General features: G+C 35.5%; 3 protein-coding genes across 6 annotated transcripts; 2 read left to right on the top strand and 1 right to left on the bottom strand.

Annotated features, from left to right (window-relative positions):
* Window positions 1-1,158: 1,158 nt before the first annotated feature.
* LOC115237813 (persulfide dioxygenase ETHE1, mitochondrial) lies at window positions 1,159-14,155 on the bottom strand. Of its 2 annotated transcripts, none has more exons than XM_029811101.1 (6): window positions 13,745-14,155; window positions 11,017-11,161; window positions 8,211-8,396; window positions 4,735-4,823; window positions 2,816-3,026; window positions 1,159-1,527 (listed from the first exon to the last, which is right to left on the bottom strand). In XM_029811101.1, the coding sequence occupies exons 1-6, from the start codon at window positions 13,988-13,990 to the stop codon at window positions 1,460-1,462; spliced, it is 945 nt and encodes a 314-aa protein (XP_029666961.1). In that variant the 5' UTR covers window positions 13,991-14,155; the 3' UTR covers window positions 1,159-1,459. The 2 variants fall into 2 exon arrangements, with proteins under 2 accessions (XP_029666961.1, XP_029666962.1); XM_029811102.1 differs by having other exon boundaries at window positions 13,886-14,133.
* A 17-nt stretch (window positions 14,156-14,172) lies between these two features.
* Window positions 14,173-15,289, top strand: LOC115237815 (40S ribosomal protein S19a-like). Of its 2 annotated transcripts, none has more exons than XM_029811106.1 (3): window positions 14,173-14,289; window positions 14,522-14,592; window positions 14,849-15,289. In XM_029811106.1, the coding sequence occupies exons 2-3, from the start codon at window positions 14,522-14,524 to the stop codon at window positions 15,237-15,239; spliced, it is 462 nt and encodes a 153-aa protein (XP_029666966.1). In that variant the 5' UTR covers window positions 14,173-14,289; the 3' UTR covers window positions 15,240-15,289. The 2 variants fall into 2 exon arrangements, with proteins under 2 accessions (XP_029666966.1, XP_029666967.1); XM_029811107.1 differs by lacking the exon at window positions 14,173-14,289 and adding an exon at window positions 14,307-14,325.
* A 3,085-nt stretch (window positions 15,290-18,374) lies between these two features.
* LOC115237814 (40S ribosomal protein S19a-like) lies at window positions 18,375-19,915 on the top strand. 2 transcript variants are annotated; one of them, XM_029811103.1, is made up of 3 exons: window positions 18,375-18,915; window positions 19,148-19,218; window positions 19,475-19,915. In XM_029811103.1, the coding sequence occupies exons 2-3, from the start codon at window positions 19,148-19,150 to the stop codon at window positions 19,863-19,865; spliced, it is 462 nt and encodes a 153-aa protein (XP_029666963.1). In that variant the 5' UTR covers window positions 18,375-18,915; the 3' UTR covers window positions 19,866-19,915. The 2 variants fall into 2 exon arrangements, with proteins under 2 accessions (XP_029666963.1, XP_029666965.1); XM_029811105.1 differs by lacking the exon at window positions 18,375-18,915 and adding an exon at window positions 18,932-18,951.
* Window positions 19,916-21,479: the final 1,564 nt, after the last annotated feature.

Below are 21,479 nucleotides of genomic sequence, written 5' to 3'. Positions count from 1 at the left end.
TTCAACCCTCAGCTATGCAGTAGGAAACCAGCACCACACCATGGGGGTCTCTTCACCCTGAGTTTCGACGAGGCGCACGGAGCCCGTTTCGACAACCCGATTACAAGAGCCCCTGTCTCTTTTCCTCTCTCCCATCCTTTCTACCTCTCACGTGTCCTCTCCTTCTCCCCCGCTCACAACGTTGCTTTTTCTCTCTTGTTCTAATCCTTTGAGAGTTTATTAAGAGCTATAAGACCTAGCAATAAAAATATTTATCTCTCCCTTCTCTCTTTATTTCTCGCTAGTCTCGATTGTTCGATCCGAAAGTTATTACTGGCGCATCGCAAACTGCAAATAGCCCCTCGACTCTCATAGTAGATGATGGATTCGTGAATCTTCCTGATTACAATTGTATTATGCGGCGAGAGAGTGTCGGCTCTGTGTGTACATAATTGGGATATTGAATTGATATTATCGATGGATCTGCCGTGCGATTACATACAGTGATAGCGCGCAGGGTGGTAATAATGATAATCTGAAGATCTAAAACGATTTAAGTAAATGATGAAATGAAGGCTTCTCTCTCTTTTGCTCTCTTTTTATATTAAATGACGTTGAAAAAGTCTAATAACTATATTGCATAAAATCTGACAGCTATATTATTGAAGGTTGTATTCGATCCTATATGCGGATCTAAGAATCTTTTTAGACGAAATCTATCTCAGTATGGAAAGTATATATTATAAAAAAAATTTTAAAACACAACCATTGTTAAAGAGGATGTTGTGCGCGAAATTCGCGAATGCGTTGTCAAGTGCGACAAAGTAAATAATAACTCAAGGCGGATGTAATTCGCGAAATTGAGGTGTTACGGAGAACTTGGATAGTTCAAGAGAGAAAGAGAGAGAGAAACCTCGTGCAAGTGTCGTGACGTCGCGACGCAGTCGAAGGGGAATGACAATGCTAACTAAATGCATAGAATATTTTAACACAGAATGCTTCGAGAGAAAGCTTAGCGAAAAAAATCTTTTGCACAAATAGATTGTTGACAAATTTTCAACCGACCGTTTTATTCAAGATAAAACCGTCATTTCACGCTCTTCAACATTGCATTTCCTGACAAGCAAACTAGAATTTTTTTTTTGAGCTCAACACACACAGAAGAAAATAATACAATGATAACAACGTGAATTATATATTAAAAATCATTGTGTGTTATAATAATATCATATTGTAGAGTGTATTGCTTTAACAATAAGTTGAATTAAAACTTACAAGATATGTGTGATTATACTTTATATAACGTTAATAATATCGATCTCCATAATAAAATATTTAAAAAATCAGGAGTAATCACACAATTCATGATGTATCAATAATAACTATTAGATACTGGCACCAGGTATTATTATTCGAGTATAATAAATAAAGCTACAATACTGACGTGCTACTACATTGGCTAGAATGCTGTCGATGATTCTCACTGCTCGCTCTTTTCTTTTTCAACCTCATACAAGCCGCAAACTTTGTTGGACGGTACAGCTTTATCTGAAACAACGTCATATTACATTCGAGCTCATTGTTGCAAAAATGGCACGATGAGAGTATTTTTATTTTTTTATTCATTCTATTTATAATATATACTGACAATTGTGATGTATATTATAGGTATAATTTATTATATTATTAAAATATTATTTTATTAAAATTTTTAAAATTTATCTCAAGACGCTGTCAAGCGAGACAAAAAGCTTATTTATTCAACATTCGATGGGATGCAATTTCATCGATCTCCTTTCGCTTCACCGACAAGATGTAACGGCGTCTCTGCTCATCTAATATTTAGGCGCGCCACGAGTTATGCGTAAGCGACACAGTTGCTACAAAAATATTCCTTTCTCCGTAAAATCATCTCCATTAATCTTTCTTTAATTTCCGACAATATCGCGTGATAAATAAAGAAAGATCAAAATTAAAAAAAAATCGAGGAAAGTTTAATATCTTGAAATCAGTTCCTAATATCGAACATTCGAAATTCGTACCTTCACAAAGAAAGGGAGTATTTTTTAAATTCTATTTTATTTTACGTACGCTTTATTAAAAATTGTTGTTATCATTTAATTCTCTACGTCACATAATTTGAACTTTTTCGCTCAATTTGTGCTCTGCGTCGTTTCACATCTCATCCAATCATATCCCTTGGTTTTGCGCCGGAAAAAGTTACACTGTTTCCGCAAATTTGTGCGGAATTCGAGAGTTTTCACTTTTCACTCGTAAGTAAAAGTTACGTGATCGAGCGCTCCGTCTGCACGATCGACGCTATTTTCTCGCCGATTCAGCGTTCATTTCACGGAGTGTATCTAAATTTACATTGTAACACCCCAAAGACGATTATTAGCTTATCAGCCGATCGAGCTGATAGCAGCAAAGTGCGTGCAACTCCGAAAATAAAATGTGAATCCCAACGGGATCCGTGCAACCGAGCTTCTGCGAGAGAACCATTTTGATAACGTCTCATAGATAGTGCAACAGTCCTCTCTTTTGCTGATACATTAATTATTTCTGACTATTATCGGGAACGTTGTACTAACAGAATTTATAATGCTACGAGCGCCTAAGTGATACAAAATTTAAAATAGGTTCGAAAAAATATTTTACATTACATATTTTACGATACAAGTTGTTTAATTGAAAAGAAAAAAGATGAATTTACAAATCTAGTTTTATATTAATATATCATTAGAGATTCCTTTGACGTGAATTTTATATGTTAATAGAACATAAGTATCGTAATACTTAAAGAGAGAATAGGACTTTTGTATATAAAAAAACTTACCGATCATCTTGGGATACGGAAGATTCAGATGATTCATGATGTCGACGAACTCCTCGAGTGACTTGGACAGTCTGGGATTGAAAACCTTCTCCTCGGCCACGGTAGTGACGGTTCTGCCGTTGTAATCGTGCGCCGGATATAGTCGATAATATTCCGGCAAACTCAATATCTTCTCGTGAACGGATTTGTACAGAATCGCTGCGGATCCGCCCTGCGCACAGATGGTGCAGCATTTCGAGCGGACGGCTCAATTACAATATGTCACAAAACTATTTGTGATATTATACACGCTGATCGGAAGTGAAAAGTATATGATCAAACATAATCAGAGATAAATAAAATAAAATAATATATGCATGGTGTTCAAAATTAATTTAATCGATAAAAGATGCTTCTGGACGTTGTTCTCAATAAATTTCGAACGAATCATTTTCATGTGTTTATAAAATTAGAAATTGATATAAATTGAATCAATTTCAATCTCTGTCAAGTCACTGTCAAGCAATGAAACGAAATTGCTGTAACTTGAAATATGTCATGGATGGAAATTTCCCTCAACTCTCCTGTGTTAAAGGGTCGTTTAATCGAGCTTTCAAGAAAAAAGAGTCACGGCACGTTTATAAAATGCACCGGCACATGGTCGAACATGATGACGGACGGCTATTCATCACACGAGTTGCGGAGAAGAAGTCTTTCATATTCCGGTTGATATATCGACGTTTACTTGTGCTACATGCGGAACGAAGAGAAAATGTTATTGCGCGCGGCCGTCGACGTTTCGACGAGAATTCAGGATGCTGCCGTGTCGTCCGTGTCTGTTCCAGGTCCGCATCGATCGTCCATTAGTTATGACGTACAAATAAACGCCATTTATCGACATCCGACAATTATATCGGCGACAAATCGCGAACGATATTTCCGGTTAAAAAAGGACACGTTCGTTTTGATTAAGCGACAACGATTCATTGAAAGAAATGCAGTAGCAACTTATCGATAGGAATTAATGCGTGAACTAATAAACTCGTGAGTACAGGTCTGGGAAAAGTTTTATGAGTCATATACAATCTATAGAGAGTTTGTCGAAAATTATCACACTTCTTCACACATGAAATTTTTTGACAAATTTTATACAGTTGATTTCTTTAAAACATTTCAAATGCACATTTTTTCCAATTTTTAAATTACATTATTAAAAATTCTCTAAAAATAACAAAAATCAATAAATTTTAAGTCAATCAATAAAGTATGTAAATAAAAGATAGAATCATATTATTTTTTATTTTTATCGAGAAAAAAGATTTGCTTCTAAATCAATTTTAAAAAATGCGAAAAATTGTGATCTTTTCAACATACTCTGCATTTGTCACATCTTAAAGTATCGCTGATTAAAAGTTACAAGCAGAATAAGAACATGCATATAATATTAACATGCAAGAGATTACATGTTCTCCGCAAGAAAGGGTGAATTTCAACTTTATGAAGAAACTTCGTCGAGTCATTTTCACCGCACGTTTAACGCTAACGTGACCGCCAAATTGTAAGTTTCATTTGCTGATTACTTTTTATTTATGACTCGATTTCGCGACAAACCAACTATGAAATGAAATAGTGGTATAATTTAATAATAATAGATTAAAAGACATTTTAGAGAAAAATTTATAATAATGCTCGCGCGTGCGATCTTTTTTATATAATATAAAAGTTTAGATTCTTCTTTTTCTGTGCTCTTTTATGATCGCAAAAAAATGCTATAATAAAGTAACTGAATTTTCTATCAGATATTATCGTAAATTTCTCAAAAGCAAAAATACGATTTACATGCAATTATATGCGGTTTAAAGGCGCATGGAACGTGCCGATAATGACGTATATTCGCAAAAATACGCGATTTCTCCGGCGAATTTTCCGGTCAGGCTTACCTGAAAATCTGTTCTGCCACATCCTCGTATCAAGAGTGCATCACCCGTAAACGCGATTGCCTGCTCATCGCAAACGTACGTGACGCAACCTGCACAAGTATCAGATGGAATATTTACGATATCGTGCTTCACTTCACGCGACCACCATCCGGCAAGCATCGCGTCGTTTTTTGAACGGAATATGTATCTATCTTTTCACGGCGATTCGCGCTTCGTAATCGGTCGGTACGATAAATTGAGTTCTCGTTCGTCAGCTCGTTCATCCTATTTGCGATATTGCGTTTGGCAAAAAAAGAAAAGAAGGAAATTTGCGAACAGATATATTGCTCTCGCTCGAAAAATGTTGAATGAGACAATATCCAACATAGAAACCATGATTTATATCCAGAGAACTGAGGTAGAGTGAAATATGATTGTATATAATACTTGCATAAATGCGTACAATAAGTTTCCAATGATAAAATTACAATAGCCATTTTCTTAATAAGTTTGACTAAAAATTAAATTAAAATTTGCCATTTGATAAAATTGTATAATAAACATAATGTAATATGATATTACTAATATTAATTTTATGGTAAAAGATTCTTTGTGATTCGTTTTTTTTTTCTTCTAACGACATAATAAATATATCCAAAATAATAAGCGTTCTGACGCTTTAATCAAAAATAATGATATTGAAAATTACTCAACAATTTTGAATTTATAAAATGTTGAAAAGTTTTTCGGAACGTCCTACGTATCGGCACTGAATTCATTTACGTTCTCCATACAAATATTTGCTTTATAAAATATCTGTTGGTTTTTTTTTCTCATACAACAAGTGCGGTGCATTTACCGCAAAGGTTGGAATATCTACGATTTAATTCAGTGTATGAATTCACATCGTATGAGCTTTACTTTTTTAGAGTATGGGAATGAAGCTGGTATCGAATTTTAACTCATAGGTATTTAATGCATGCTATTCGCGTATTTGGCACGAAAAATCGAGCCTATCGAGCAGATCCGATATCGAGATAGCTTAGACGCCTCCAGGATTTCCTCTGGACAAACGATTGAGTCACGACGAGTAGCAAATCTGGCACGATCAATAAGAACCCTCTTTTTTCGTCTCATTCTGCCGTGTAAACTCCTGTAGCAATGTACATGTAGCAGTATACAAGTACAAAGTGTCCCAAAATTACCGAATATCATAAATGTTAGAGACCGAACTAAGGAAAAGGCTGTTTGTTGCCAAAAAATTAATTTATCATTGTCAATTACTAAAAAAATTTAGCAAAAATTTCGCGTCTTTCAAAATTGATATAATATAAATATAATAAAAAACTATTTTTTATTTTATAAAAGAAAGTTTAGCAAGAATCTAATTTCAAGATTAATTAAACTTTAATTAATTAAATTTTAAGATTAATTATGAGACGTTTAAATTGAATATGTTAAAAAAGTCACCGGGGACGAAATAATACACTATTAATCTTTCTTCGCTGAAAAGAAATTAATTTCAACTTAATCGGGAAATATGTAATTTCCGATAGTAGTAGTAAGTTCTAGAACACCCGATGAATAAGATTATCTCAGCCTGAGCGAGAATACTTTCTTAATGATACAAAAGTATATTAGTAGCTACGAATATGTTTGTTAAAAAAGCTATACAAAAAATATGACACAATATTTTCTGGACAAAGAACAACTCAAGTTAATTACTCTACAAACACTACATTTTATATGCAACAAGCGTGTAAAATTCAGAATGCGACACAACACTTTTCTTCTGAGCATACAAAAATAATAAAAAGAGAAAAAAAATATATTACAATATTAAAAATTACGATAATATAAATCTCCACATCCATAAATATTTAATATTAACTTTTTAAAAATCTACTCGAATTATGAATTACTCGAAAATGATAGTCATAAATATACTTTTCATATTTCTATTTTCTTTTCTTTGCGTCTTATTATTAAATATCTTTATTCCACGTATATAAATATCTTTATTCCACGTATATAAATATCTTTATTCCACGTGTTAGAAATTATTGAATTTGCATCATATTTTTAAATGCTTAAGTTTTTAACTTCGTTTTCTGTATTCGGAAAAGACGCGCATTATATCCTTGATCTTTTCAATCCACGTGTAAAATAGCACCGCCTCTCACCCTTTTCGCAAGAAAGTATTTCGCCACTTTTCTCGGCATCTCAATTAATAAAATAATAGACCAGGCGAACGCGATCGATTGTGTAAGAAATGCAACCCGATAGAATTATGAATTTATCTGTAACTTATCACGTTATAGTTTCGAGACTTGCTGCGTCACTTAAAAACTGCATTCTGTATTCATCGCGTAAATATAACGACAGCATTAACAATTGTGTTAAATAATACATTATTATGAATGCATTACGAAGATTTTAAATATAAAATATATATATGATGTGAAAAAGTACACAATATATACATACAGTGTCAAAATACATAATATAAAATATATAGTGTAAATCATTAAAAAGAAAAGATTAAAAAATAATGGATATTTTAAATAAATATGGAATTATTTTTTTTAAGTAAGTAAGAGAGAGAGAGAGAGAGAGAGATTAAGACAAAACTCAAAATATCTGTTATTAAAAAGACATAATAATATAAAAAGTATAAAATAATATAATAATATAAAAGAACATAATAAAAATATCAAAAAACAAAGCAATTAAAAAAAAATAGGAAAGATAAAAAAGAAGTGTGACAAAGAAAAAAAAATACAAATATTCATTTTTCATTTAGACTCGACGAGACAACAACATATATCATGTACGTTTATCGTAACGCGAAATAGCTCACAGAACATGTCGAGAAAATGCTGAAAATCCACGTATGTATCAAATATGATACACTATGCACTTAGCACTTTATAGGGCAGCGCTGTTTTACCACACCATGTAGCTGACACATAGGCGATGGTAAAATGCTAAATGGACAATGGTATATTTTACCACCCAAAAACAAAATAAAGAAAAACAAAAACTACAATCGCGATCTTTCTGACAAGAAAGATCGCACATTATATACCTCTTCGATAATATAATAGTAATTAAGCTTATTATTTTTGCAAGTTTATATATCTTCCATCTTAAAGATTAATAAGTTACAAAATAAAACCGTATGCACACACAAGGTGTCCTGCGAGATACTTAAAATGTCACGTAAAACATTAGATAGATAAAAAGCTAGAAGCATTAAAATCATTAAGAAAATCATATATAAAAAAAAATATAATAAAAAGAAAATATGATAAAAATTATCGATTCTTGCAAACTCAGATTGCAATGAAATTTCCACACATATATCATATAATTTTACTTTAATAAACATCAATTTATTTCAAAATTCTCGATGTCATAAGGTCGCCGGACATCCTGTGTAGATTTTTCAAAACCTATATTTGTTAAATTAATTAATCTAAAAAAAAGAATCTGACCTTCGGTATGACCGGGGGTGGGCAGCACTTTCAATTGGTGTCTGCCGAATTGGACGTGATCGTATGGCTCCAGGTGTACGTCCGCTTCGGCACCGCTACTGCGCGATATCATGGATTTGCAATCAGACAAGAGCGACTTCAGTCGACCTGTTCCGCTGATATGGTCTGCGTGCACGTGCGTGTTGACTGCAATAGTGAGAAAGATTGCCGTGTAGCAAAGACGCTAGTCACTATTACTAGTAAATGCATAATCGATAAGCATTGCCGAGTTCGCGCGAGATCATGCCGCTGTATCATGCTTCCGTAATGCGCTACAGAATGTCCCAGAACCAACCAACATTCTTCTTAATGAGAAAAATAGTTCATGATATGCTGGTTCAATGTACAACGGCATAGTTAGAAAATTATATAACATAGAAAATTTAAGAGAGAGAGAAGACATCTTAACGTAAATGTAACAATTTATTAGTTAATTATAGAATTAATTTTTAGGATATTTAATATCGACCTTTTTAAAAACTTGTAACGCTCTGATATCTATCAGAAAATCTGAACTCAATATCGGAGAAATTTTGGAATATTTTATATATCCCTTTTAAATATCTATAGAAACGTAGATATAAATAATTATATTATGTTAAAACTATTTATTTAATTAGTTATTTCGTTCTTTATACAGTTGAATTACAAATAATTCGCATAGTTTTATGGAAGTTGAACGGTATTAATAGTGTATGCATTATCGGAAAACAGAGAGAGAGAGAGATGCATTATGGAAATGTTCGTTTGTTTCGGACAAAATTGGCATATACAAAGCTTTGCATAAACAAGTGCATATGTTCCACTTGGCCAAAGCGATCTCTCGCAAAAACCACTCCGCGGTCTGATAACGCAATAAATAATATGATAATTCTATCAACTCTAATATATACAACACTATATTCTGTTCCTTCTTGCCGAATCAAAAGTCGTTCGCAATTAAGGCCCATATTTTGGGATCTGGGAATTTTGAAAAGAATTAATATCCTTCACGCGAGCAGAAATAAATATTGAGAGAGAGAGAGAGAGAGAGAGAGAGAAATTAAAGTGTTAAACAAAAAAAAGCACTGTATGTATCTTTTCTACGCAACAGAAATAATATCACATGCTTAAATTTTAATATTATGTTTTGATAGCGATTTAATAATGTATATTTCCATATATATTGTCAGAAATTAATAAAAAAATTTTTGTGATAATGATTATCACGATTCTATGCTTGATTCTAATAACGTTTTGAAATAATTTATTTGTCCTTTTCTCTACTCTGTTATTTTTAATAATAAATATTTCTATAATTGCAACATGATTTCAAAGAGACATACTGCATTAGACAAACAAAAAGTATTTTAAGAGAGAGAGAAAGAGAGAGAGAGTTAAGAATTAAACTTCATTAATTTCCATACAAGTCCGCCCCCGCGCGCGATAAGCACGATTTGTCGACAAAATAATGCTTTTGTCGCGCGATACACTCGAAAATTATACAAAATCGGATCAAATCGTATGTAAAGAGAGTCAAAGTTCTTTATCGATATTAGTAAAGTTCAACGATATGCCTGGACATATTCTCACCGGGTTTATGGTCCACGGCCCCGTGTTAACCCCCGGAACAATGACAAAACTATGCGCGACCGTCCTTAGCAGCGTAGTGGGATTGCATGCCAATTCATTATGAAGTTCGGCAAATATTGGTCGGTTAGTAGGATAGTTTGCAATATAATTTTGCGCTCGACTCGTAAATCACATTACGCGGTATCGTGTAATTGCCGACAAGTACATTTCCGACGAATAAGTAACGACGATAGTAAAATAATATATTTTGTTTCAAGTAGTGTATATATAATTAATTAGTTATCAGTTAAAGCTTTTATAGAGAACGTTAATAAATTTTAGAATGTTACATTTGTAATATTGGAATGTGATTGATTTTGCACAATGTTAATGTTAAATACCTCCTAATTATTATTACACGTATCGCGCGTATAAGAAAAAAGTATAATTTTTATAGATTATAATCTCAGTCGATATTATCAGAAAATTTTTTCAAATTTCAAAGTTGCATCAAACTCGGTGAGATCTAAAATTACAGGAAAAATCCTAAAAAAATCAGATATATAATATTGTAGAAATAAAAATAGAAACTTGTCTATATATGTGCATATCAGTTTGGTATTTTGCAAGTTATGAATATCGCAAAAATAAATCTTAATATGCAAAATTTAACACATCTGACGTATTTAAATGTTTCCAAAACGTATACATAATTAAGGAGAAGCTGATATTTCTTGTCGCGCTAATAATAGTGTGCTTCAATATTTAATTGCCCCAAAATCATATAAAAGTGACATAATTTAATTCTCGAGAGGAAGTATGTATAAGAATGTTAGAGAAAAGCGCATATGTTTATAAAATTACATCCGTAAGGATAATTGATGCAAAATCGATATCTCTTCTCTAGTTTCTATATTCGGCACAAGTCAAATTTCGAAAGTTAAGCGAATTGTTATTATGAATTAATATGATGATGATTATTTTAACGCGTATTTTGCATATTCAAAGTTGCTTTCAAAATATATGGATATATTCCGTCTATAACCTAAGTAAAAAATATATAATCTTATCATTAACTAATATCATTAAATAATATCGGATGATACAAAAAACTGTGCAATTCTCTTCCGCGTATTTCATATCAATTTTCCATTATTTTTTATAAACGGCGATATTTACGCGTGAGATAATGATCTATAGTTGAATAACAACTTACGGGCGTATTTTAATGTTAATCCTAGTTCCTCGATGATTTTTTTATCACGTTCAACCCATTCGACAACTGGATCAATTAAAATTGCTTCTTTATCGTTGATATCGGCCAACAAATACGTGTACGTGCTCGATATTGGATCGAAAAACTGGAAATTTAAATATTCTTTATTACTGTTTAGCAATATAATGCGAATACGCAATAAAATTACATTGTAAATAATAAGTTCTCATTTATAATATATATCGTTTTCCTGATTTTATCTTCATAATTGTATTATTATAAATAAAACTAAATATATATGTACATATCCATATTAAAGTATTGATTAATTAAAAAAAACAAATACAACAAAATAAAATGAGATAAAGCTAATCTCTTATCATATGACGCATAAGATATGATAATAAAGACATAGAAAAGATAAAATTATATTTACTGCACATATTTTCCACAATTCTAAACACGTACATCAAACAAAAAATATAAAAGATAATATGATCAATTTTATGCAAATGAGCGTTTTCACATTTGACAATGTTTAGCGAAATATATTTTAAATCTTGTTATATATGTTTTGTTTTTTCTGACTTTTGATTTATGTATAACACATAACTAGGAGAATAGCTAAAGATATAATTTTTTGAAAATGTGCGATTGTTCGAAACTGTTACCACAAAATATAAAATATTTTTTGTATTTTGTCCATTATTAATGCGCAACATTCACTAATCCTGTTAATAGCAAACCGTTTTTTGGACTAATTCAAATATATAATATTTCTCTTTTCATTGAAATATTCCATTTATGTTCCCACATACACAACTCTAAGTAAAAATAAAACTCACTAAACACATAAATCGGTATAACGAAAATATAATAGCATAATATTTTTCTGTTAAAACTATTTCTTTGTTAAATCAATATCTGTTTATAAGGATTCATTGTCGAAACAAGCATTAATTTCATTCAATTTCCAAATATAAATAGCATTACGTTACATTATAACTTATTATCTTAATGCTGTATTTTGTTAATATACATATATATATATATATATATATAACTTTGTTGGATTATAGAAATTAAAAAAGATATAAAAACAATAATAAATATTTTGCTTTTCATATTTCAGGATGAATCTGGCACCAATTACCTTTTGGCCAAAAAATCAAATTTTCGTTCAAACTATTTCAAATTTTTGCTATAATTGTAAATGGAAAAAAAACTGTATCAACGATATGCAATCATTAAAAAAAAATTTGTCCAATACAGTACATGTATTGCAGAAACAATACAAATTTGAAAATATCGTATTGAAACCATTATATGTAAAATCAATGTCGAGTTGAAAAACGTGTAACTCGCTTTCATTTAATAAACCAAAACAAATTTGTCGTTGTATATACAATATGTAGGAAATCTCTCAGAAATATGTACAATTAATGACATCCCTCGACATTTTCGTTAAAAAACGATCTATTTCAAATTTGCGCCCGTATGTAAAAATAACCCGTTTTTAATATATTCAGTTAGTCTGAAACATATAAATCGTAAACATGTAAATTTTACATTAAAATCATAATCAAAATAAATTTGATATTTGGCACTCTGGCTTTAATTTCGAATAACAAACGCCATTATATATATATATATATATATATACACCATTTACCTATAAACCTTTTTCTTTCTCCTTTTTATCCTTTTCAAAATTCTAATTTGTTTTGCACACAATATAAAAACATCTGCTTTTCATATACAATAAATGCAGCTAAAAAAAGAACAGAATTAAAAAACAGAATTTTTGATATGCTCTTTTTAGTTGCACTTTTCTAATTTCTTACAATTCTTACACGCATACTCAAGTTACATCAATTTTATTTTATTATAAGTACAGTGTAAATATAAGAAAAAATGCAGCTAAAAGAAATATTGGCTTTATATATCTGTTCGTTTCACTCTTTTACGACGTTTCTCGTGTATTTTGTTTCCTTTTTCTCTATTTCAACATTTTGAATATACAAAGATGTGAAAAATATTACATGTACTAGCAATAAAATACGCTATATATATATATTATATCGATTTATGTTTTTCTGAAATGTTTCGATGTAAAATATTTCGAAAATATATAAAACTAATAAGCAAGAAAGAACTGTAATAACTTTGAAGCTGGAAGGAAAATCCAGAGGAATACAGGATTTGATTTTTAATTTGACAATTTTTTTCACACCTTTATCGCAAATTATACGAAAAATGTGAAGAAATAAACAATAAAAAAATACCACCATTCCTACCTTGGATGTTTTCCATCTAACGGCCAATTTCGAGTCCGGTTAGATGAACCAACGGTTAAAATTAGCAGGATGGCCAACAGAAAATAGAGATTAAGGAAAACTAAGCATTCATGTAATTTCAGTTACCACGCTAACCACCCTGCTAATTTTAACCATCGGTTTATCTAACCGGACACAACTCTACTCCCATGATCACATGGAGCGAATTACAATTAATTTAATCATTTATCTCTCGTATATAATAAAAAAATAATACTATCGATCATTCTGCTAATTAGTCGACGATCAAATTAATCGGAATTGATCCAAATGACCATAGGAGTCGACTTGGCTAAATGGAAATTCATTGTCGCCGGATTGCAAGTGCAAGCGACCGCCCGTAAGATGACAGAGGCGGCTGACATGCGTAGATTGTTCTTCGTGCGACGTACCTGGCGAAACAGAAAATCCCTTGAAAAGGGCACCTGCTCCATCAGAACGTCGGCCATGGCGTGATTCGCGCGCGTCTTAATTCTCGGCGAAGTTAATACTCGACAGAGGATACGGATCATAATCGTCTTTAGATGACTTACATTAGTGCCGTCACGGGTATCGTCGCGCACTGATTCGTCACACGATCTACGTAACAATGACTGATGACGATGATAATCCGCCACTTTTACACATATCGTATCCATTGAGCAACATTATGCAATATGTACAGGAGATAAAGCTATTTCCTGTAAGGCTATATAACCTCTTTTAAAGCACACTGATTTGTTATTAATTGACTAATTGCTGAATCAGAAAATTTATTCGTATATCAACCAACTTTGGCATGAATTACCTAGTCTGTCCTCATTGAACGATATCCTGCCAACGTCGGTCACGCCATTTTGGGATCGAGGTTGCCCATCTTGAGAAATTTCATGATCCTAGCCGTTTTCTCCCAGACTCTGCTCGCTCTGCTCTTTCCGGTTAGCGCTCTCTTACCAAGGTGTGTTGTGATGACAGTTTTCTGGCAAATTAAACTGTTGTTGGTAAATTAAATCCGATAGTTGACGTAGAAATGTATGCAATTGATTTAATGACTTGTATGATTTTTACCAGTCATCAAAATTTCAGCCTAGAATGTTCAGCGCGTTGTTTTAATTCGTTCACCCATGTCACATGCGGGTGCACATGTCATTTTATGTGTTGGTTGTTTTATTAAGTTTTCTTTTCCACAGATGCCGTCTGTAACTTTAAAAGACGTGGATCAGCAAAAATTTGTGAAGGCTTTTGCAGCCTTTTTGAAAAAGTGAGTAACAAATATAGCCAGAACCTAACCTAAATCTCGCACATGTCATAATGCTTAAAATATACTAATATACTTGATAGAATCATTTATTAGATATTATCACATATTATATATATATATATATCTCTTTTCTGAAATATTGTACATAGCTTATAAAAATTCTTGTTCAATATTGTTACATGATAATACATAAACATATAATTTACTGCTCAAAAATGTCTTCTAATTCTACCTTGTACTTTGTGAAACTTTGTAGGACTGGCAAAATGCGTGTGCCAGAATGGGTGGACATTGTGAAGACAGCTAAATTCAAGGAACTGGCTCCTTACGATCCTGATTGGTATTACATTAGATGCGCAGCCCTGGTGCGTCACATTTATATTCGTAGCCCGATCGGAGTCGGTGCCGTTACAAAGATCTTTGGTGGACGCAAACGTAATGGTACTCATCCCAGTCACTTTTGCCGATCGGCGGGTGGTGTTGCGCGCAAGGCACTCCAAAGCCTGGAGCAGCTGAAGTTGATCGAGAAGGCACCTCTTGGTGGACGTAAATTGACTAGTCAGGGACGCAGGGACTTGGATCGAATAGCTGCGCAGGTTAAGGCTAAGAGCAAAAAACAGCTTAAGCTTCAAGAGACTGTACTTTAATATTATTTTATGTTTCTATAATAAAATTAGAAAACATTTAAACCTTTAAACTCTGCCTTTTTAAATTGTACTTAACAGAGTGTATAATGTAATATTTTATTTTATGGTTATAATCAAATTTATTTAATTTCTATTATCAGATTTATGATTTAATGAGATATTGCAACATTCTTCATTTCCAGCAATTTGTGATATATATACTCGAAAATCTCGAATGGTAATTTTACTAGGTTTTTGAAAAAGCCATTTTTATAGCAAAATTATGATGATAAATTAATGTCTGAAATATTTAATTATTGGTTAACTCTAAAATATCCAAATTTAACATATAAACATATATTTATATACATATATTAATTTTTAAATATATTAATCGCGTCCACATTCCACATCAAAACGCGACGTACAAATATTAGTCGATATCTCGAATTTCATCTCGCGCCATCAATCATTGGCCGCGTTCGGTAGAGAAAGCGCTCAGTTATTGTCTTGTCAACACTCGACGTTGATTTGTTGGTTCTAAAAGTAACAGCCAATCACGTTCGACTGCTGCTAAACGGTTCTTTGCTGAACGCGCCCATTTACGCGTCGCGTCGCCGCTCTAGGTATATTTTGTTTCGTGGCGTACGGAGTCCGGTGGCGCGGGCGTCGCCAGCGCCGCCGCAGTGAAACTTCGGCCGCAGTCGCGAGCGTTTCGGCGGTACTCGGCACCGACCGCGAATCAGTAGCTGATGCGCGATTTGATGCGAGATTGGCGTACGAAGGAGCATCTCGCGGACGCAACTGCGTACGCGCCCGCGCGCGGGTGTTGTGTGTTCATGTGTGCATAGTGCGGTACAAATATACGTGTGTGCGTCGGTCGGTCGGTCCGTTCCGTTCGCGGTGATATGTGCATGCGCGCATGGACGTATGCGTGGTGACCCGCGCTCTTGGTCGAGAGCGAGCTGCTGCTGCTACTATTATGTATCCTCGCGACGGCCGCTAGCTCGCCGCGACCATGTCGCGAAAATAATCGCGCCGGTCTCGCGAGTGTATGTGTCTGTCTGTCTCTCTCACTCTGCGCGAAATACGGAGAGGTGGTGGTCGCCGGATACGCTGCTCGAATCTGCCGTCTATCTTGCTCTTCCTCGTTCCTTGTCATTTATTTTCCTCTCTGTTTTTCTCTCCTTCTATCCCGGGTTCGCTTTTCCGCGCACTTCACACTCCTCCGTTTCTCTCTCTCTCTCTCTCTCTCTCTCTCTCTCTCTCACTCCTCGTCACTCGTTGTACCGGGACGACGTTTACACGGTACGTCACGGGAGAGAGACAAATAAGGTTGACCAGGGTGTCCCGCGGTATTCATGGTGAGAGACAACGGGTAAAGTGAACGGTGCGCGCGGTCGTCGACGACGACACAATACGACGACAACGAAGCGAGGGGAAGCCGCGGCAGCGAGAAGGGATCCCCGAAGGGACAGCCTCGGTTGCAGCTGGGCGCTTGGGGGCGGTAGGGCGGGGTGGGGTGGACGGCGGGAGACGGAACAACTGACAGAAAACAAGAAAGAGAGAGAGAGAGGAAAGATGCCGGGCCTAATCGCCGTAAGCGAGTTCGTCGAGGAGACGAGGGAGGATTATAACTCGCCCACCACGTCCACTTTCGTCTCGCGAATGCCACAGTGTAGACAGACCATCACGTCCCTCGAGGAGGTGAGTAGCGACACCATCATCGTCAACGTTCCCATAAATATTAATTAAAATTAGCTGCAAGCTTTAATTCTGACCCTCGACGTTATCTCGACTCTTATCCTCTGCAAAGTGACGGGGAATCGCTTCGAGTAAATTATAATGAGTGTTAATTAATAATTATGAGAACGGCCAATATAATACGTAGTCTCGATCGCGACATTTTCGTTTTTGTACTCCTATATATTTGCCATATTTTAATTTGTGAATAATATTTTTCTCGAGAGAGGACTGCATGTTGTCATCGACTTTTCTCATTTATTTCTCTATCTTTATTCGCTTCGTATCGAAGCCGCTTCTCTCTTTCTCTGTGTCAACGTTAACTATACCGGGTCGCGCGCGTGTTACCCCGTGCGTGGGCGTATTGTACCTATCGCACAGTATTGTGTGATTATACGCCGGGAACACGTTTGCAAATGTTCTCTGTCAATCCCGCGGATGCCGATAACTGTGATAACTCGTACATATAGCAGACACCAGGATATGATTGGACATTTTTTCTAACACTTTTGCAGTGTGTAACTCGTATGGATTTGTTTCTATGTAAAAATAAAAATCGGAAAAAATTATATTAGTTCGCAAATCGTTAATATATTTCTGATTTGCATCTATACGCGTGACAAATTAGTACTATTATATTATATATTTTCTACAAACTTTGTTATTATTTTACGCGAAGACATTAAGCTGGGATCGATCGTATAAGAATATTAATAATATAATTCACGCAGATATAACATTTTAAAAATTATTCTTCATTTTTTATTCGCAGTTAATTGTTATCTATTTCGATATATTTAATGTGAAAATTCCTCAAGGGTGTAAGAGAGTGGGGACCGATTTTATTATCTTCCGTTATCATTAACGCTTTAACGCTTTAAAGCTGATGCTAATACCGAGGTATTTAAACTGCGAAATAGTCGATGATGATGCTAAAATGTGAAGAAATAAACAATAAAAAAATACCACCATTCCTACCTTGGATGTTTTCCATCTAACGGCCAATTTCGAGTCCGGTTAGATGAACCAACGGTTAAAATTAGCAGGATGGCCAACAGAAAATAGAGATTAAGGAAAACTAAGCATTCATGTAATTTCAGTTACCACGCTAACCACCCTGCTAATTTTAACCATCGGTTTATCTAACCGGACACAACTCTACTCCCATGATCACATGGAGCGAATTACAATTAATTTAATCATTTATCTCTCGTATATAATAAAAAAATAATACTATCGATCATTCTGCTAATTAGTCGACGATCAAATTAATCGGAATTGATCCAAATGACCATAGGAGTCGACTTGGCTAAATGGAAATTCATTGTCGCCGGATTGCAAGTGCAAGCGACCGCCCGTAAGATGACAGAGGCGGCTGACATGCGTAGATTGTTCTTCGTGCGACGTACCTGGCGAAACAGAAAATCCCTTGAAAAGGGCACCTGCTCCATCAGAACGTCGGCCATGGCGTGATTCGCGCGCGTCTTAATTCTCGGCGAAGTTAATACTCGACAGAGGATACGGATCATAATCGTCTTTAGATGACTTACATTAGTGCCGTCACGGGTATCGTCGCGCACTGATTCGTCACACGATCTACGTAACAATGACTGATGACGATGATAATCCGCCACTTTTACACATATCGTATCCATTGAGCAACATTATGCAATATGTACAGGAGATAAAGCTATTTCCTGTAAGGCTATATAACCTCTTTTAAAGCACACTGATTTGTTATTAATTGACTAATTGCTGAATCAGAAAATTTATTCGTATATCAACCAACTTTGGCATGAATTACCTAGTCTGTCCTCATTGAACGATATCCTGCCAACGTCGGTCACGCCATTTTGGGATCGAGGTTGCCCATCTTGAGAAATTTCATGATCCTAGCCGTTTTCTCCCAGACTCTGCTCGCTCTGCTCTTTCCGGTTAGCGCTCTCTTACCAAGGTGTGTTGTGATGACAGTTTTCTGGCAAATTAAACTGTTGTTGGTAAATTAAATCCGATAGTTGACGTAGAAATGTATGCAATTGATTTAATGACTTGTATGATTTTTACCAGTCATCAAAATTTCAGCCTAGAATGTTCAGCGCGTTGTTTTAATTCGTTCACCCATGTCACATGCGGGTGCACATGTCATTTTATGTGTTGGTTGTTTTATTAAGTTTTCTTTTCCACAGATGCCGTCTGTAACTTTAAAAGACGTGGATCAGCAAAAATTTGTGAAGGCTTTTGCAGCCTTTTTGAAAAAGTGAGTAACAAATATAGCCAGAACCTAACCTAAATCTCGCACATGTCATAATGCTTAAAATATACTAATATACTTGATAGAATCATTTATTAGATATTATCACATATTATATATATATATATATCTCTTTTCTGAAATATTGTACATAGCTTATAAAAATTCTTGTTCAATATTGTTACATGATAATACATAAACATATAATTTACTGCTCAAAAATGTCTTCTAATTCTACCTTGTACTTTGTGAAACTTTGTAGGACTGGCAAAATGCGTGTGCCAGAATGGGTGGACATTGTGAAGACAGCTAAATTCAAGGAACTGGCTCCTTACGATCCTGATTGGTATTACATTAGATGCGCAGCCCTGGTGCGTCACATTTATATTCGTAGCCCGATCGGAGTCGGTGCCGTTACAAAGATCTTTGGTGGACGCAAACGTAATGGTACTCATCCCAGTCACTTTTGCCGATCGGCGGGTGGTGTTGCGCGCAAGGCACTCCAAAGCCTGGAGCAGCTGAAGTTGATCGAGAAGGCACCTCTTGGTGGACGTAAATTGACTAGTCAGGGACGCAGGGACTTGGATCGAATAGCTGCGCAGGTTAAGGCTAAGAGCAAAAAACAGCTTAAGCTTCAAGAGACTGTACTTTAATATTATTTTATGTTTCTATAATAAAATTAGAAAACATTTAAACCTTTAAACTCTGCCTTTTTAAATTGTACTTAACAGAGTGTATAATGTAATATTTTATTTTATGGTTATAATCAAATTTATTTAATTTCTATTATCAGATTTATGATTTAATGAGATATTGCAACATTCTTCATTTCCAGCAATTTGTGATATATATACTCGAAAATCTCGAATGGTAATTTTACTAGGTTTTTGAAAAAGCCATTTTTATAGCAAAATTATGATGATAAATTAATGTCTGAAATATTTAATTATTGGTTAACTCTAAAATATCCAAATTTAACATATAAACATATATTTATATACATATATTAATTTTTAAATATATTAATCGCGTCCACATTCCACATCAAAACGCGACGTACAAATATTAGTCGATATCTCGAATTTCATCTCGCGCCATCAATCATTGGCCGCGTTCGGTAGAGAAAGCGCTCAGTTATTGTCTTGTCAACACTCGACGTTGATTTGTTGGTTCTAAAAGTAACAGCCAATCACGTTCGACTGCTGCTAAACGGTTCTTTGCTGAACGCGCCCATTTACGCGTCGCGTCGCCGCTCTAGGTATATTTTGTTTCGTGGCGTACGGAGTCCGGTGGCGCGGGCGTCGCCAGCGCCGCCGCAGTGAAACTTCGGCCGCAGTCGCGAGCGTTTCGGCGGTACTCGGCACCGACCGCGAATCAGTAGCTGATGCGCGATTTGATGCGAGATTGGCGTACGAAGGAGCATCTCGCGGACGCAACTGCGTACGCGCCCGCGCGCGGGTGTTGTGTGTTCATGTGTGCATAGTGCGGTACAAATATACGTGTGTGCGTCGGTCGGTCGGTCCGTTCCGTTCGCGGTGATATGTGCATGCGCGCATGGACGTATGCGTGGTGACCCGCGCTCTTGGTCGAGAGCGAGCTGCTGCTGCTACTATTATGTATCCTCGCGACGGCCGCTAGCTCGCCGCGACCATGTCGCGAAAATAATCGCGCCGGTCTCGCGAGTGTATGTGTCTGTCTGTCTCTCTCACTCTGCGCGAAATACGGAGAGGTGGTGGTCGCCGGATACGCTGCTCGAATCTGCCGTCTATCTTGCTCTTCCTCGTTCCTTGTCATTTATTTTCCTCTCTGTTTTTCTCTCCTTCTATCCCGGGTTCGCTTTTCCGCGCACTTCACACTCCTCCGTTTCTCTCTCTCTCTCTCTCTCTCTCTCTCTCTCTCTCACTCCTCGTCACTCGTTGTACCGGGACGACGTTTACACGGTACGTCACGGGAGAGAGACAAATAAGGTTGACCAGGGTGTCCCGCGGTATTCATGGTGAGAGACAACGGGTAAAGTGAACGGTGCGCGCGGTCGTCGACGACGACACAATACGACGACAACGAAGCGAGGGGAAGCCGCGGCAGCGAGAAGGGATCCCCGAAGGGACAGCCTCGGTTGCAGCTGGGCGCTTGGGGGCGGTAGGGCGGGGTGGGGTGGACGGCGGGAGACGGAACAACTGACAGAAAACAAGAAAGAGAGAGAGAGAGGAAAGATGCCGGGCCTAATCGCCGTAAGCGAGTTCGTCGAGGAGACGAGGGAGGATTAT

Source organism: Formica exsecta, unplaced genomic scaffold (assembly GCF_003651465.1).
Source record: "Formica exsecta isolate Colony F162 unplaced genomic scaffold, ASM365146v1 scaffold31, whole genome shotgun sequence".
In the NCBI taxonomy this organism is placed as follows: domain Eukaryota; kingdom Metazoa; phylum Arthropoda; class Insecta; order Hymenoptera; family Formicidae; genus Formica; species Formica exsecta.
This window is presented reverse-complemented; position numbering and strand designations above follow the sequence as displayed.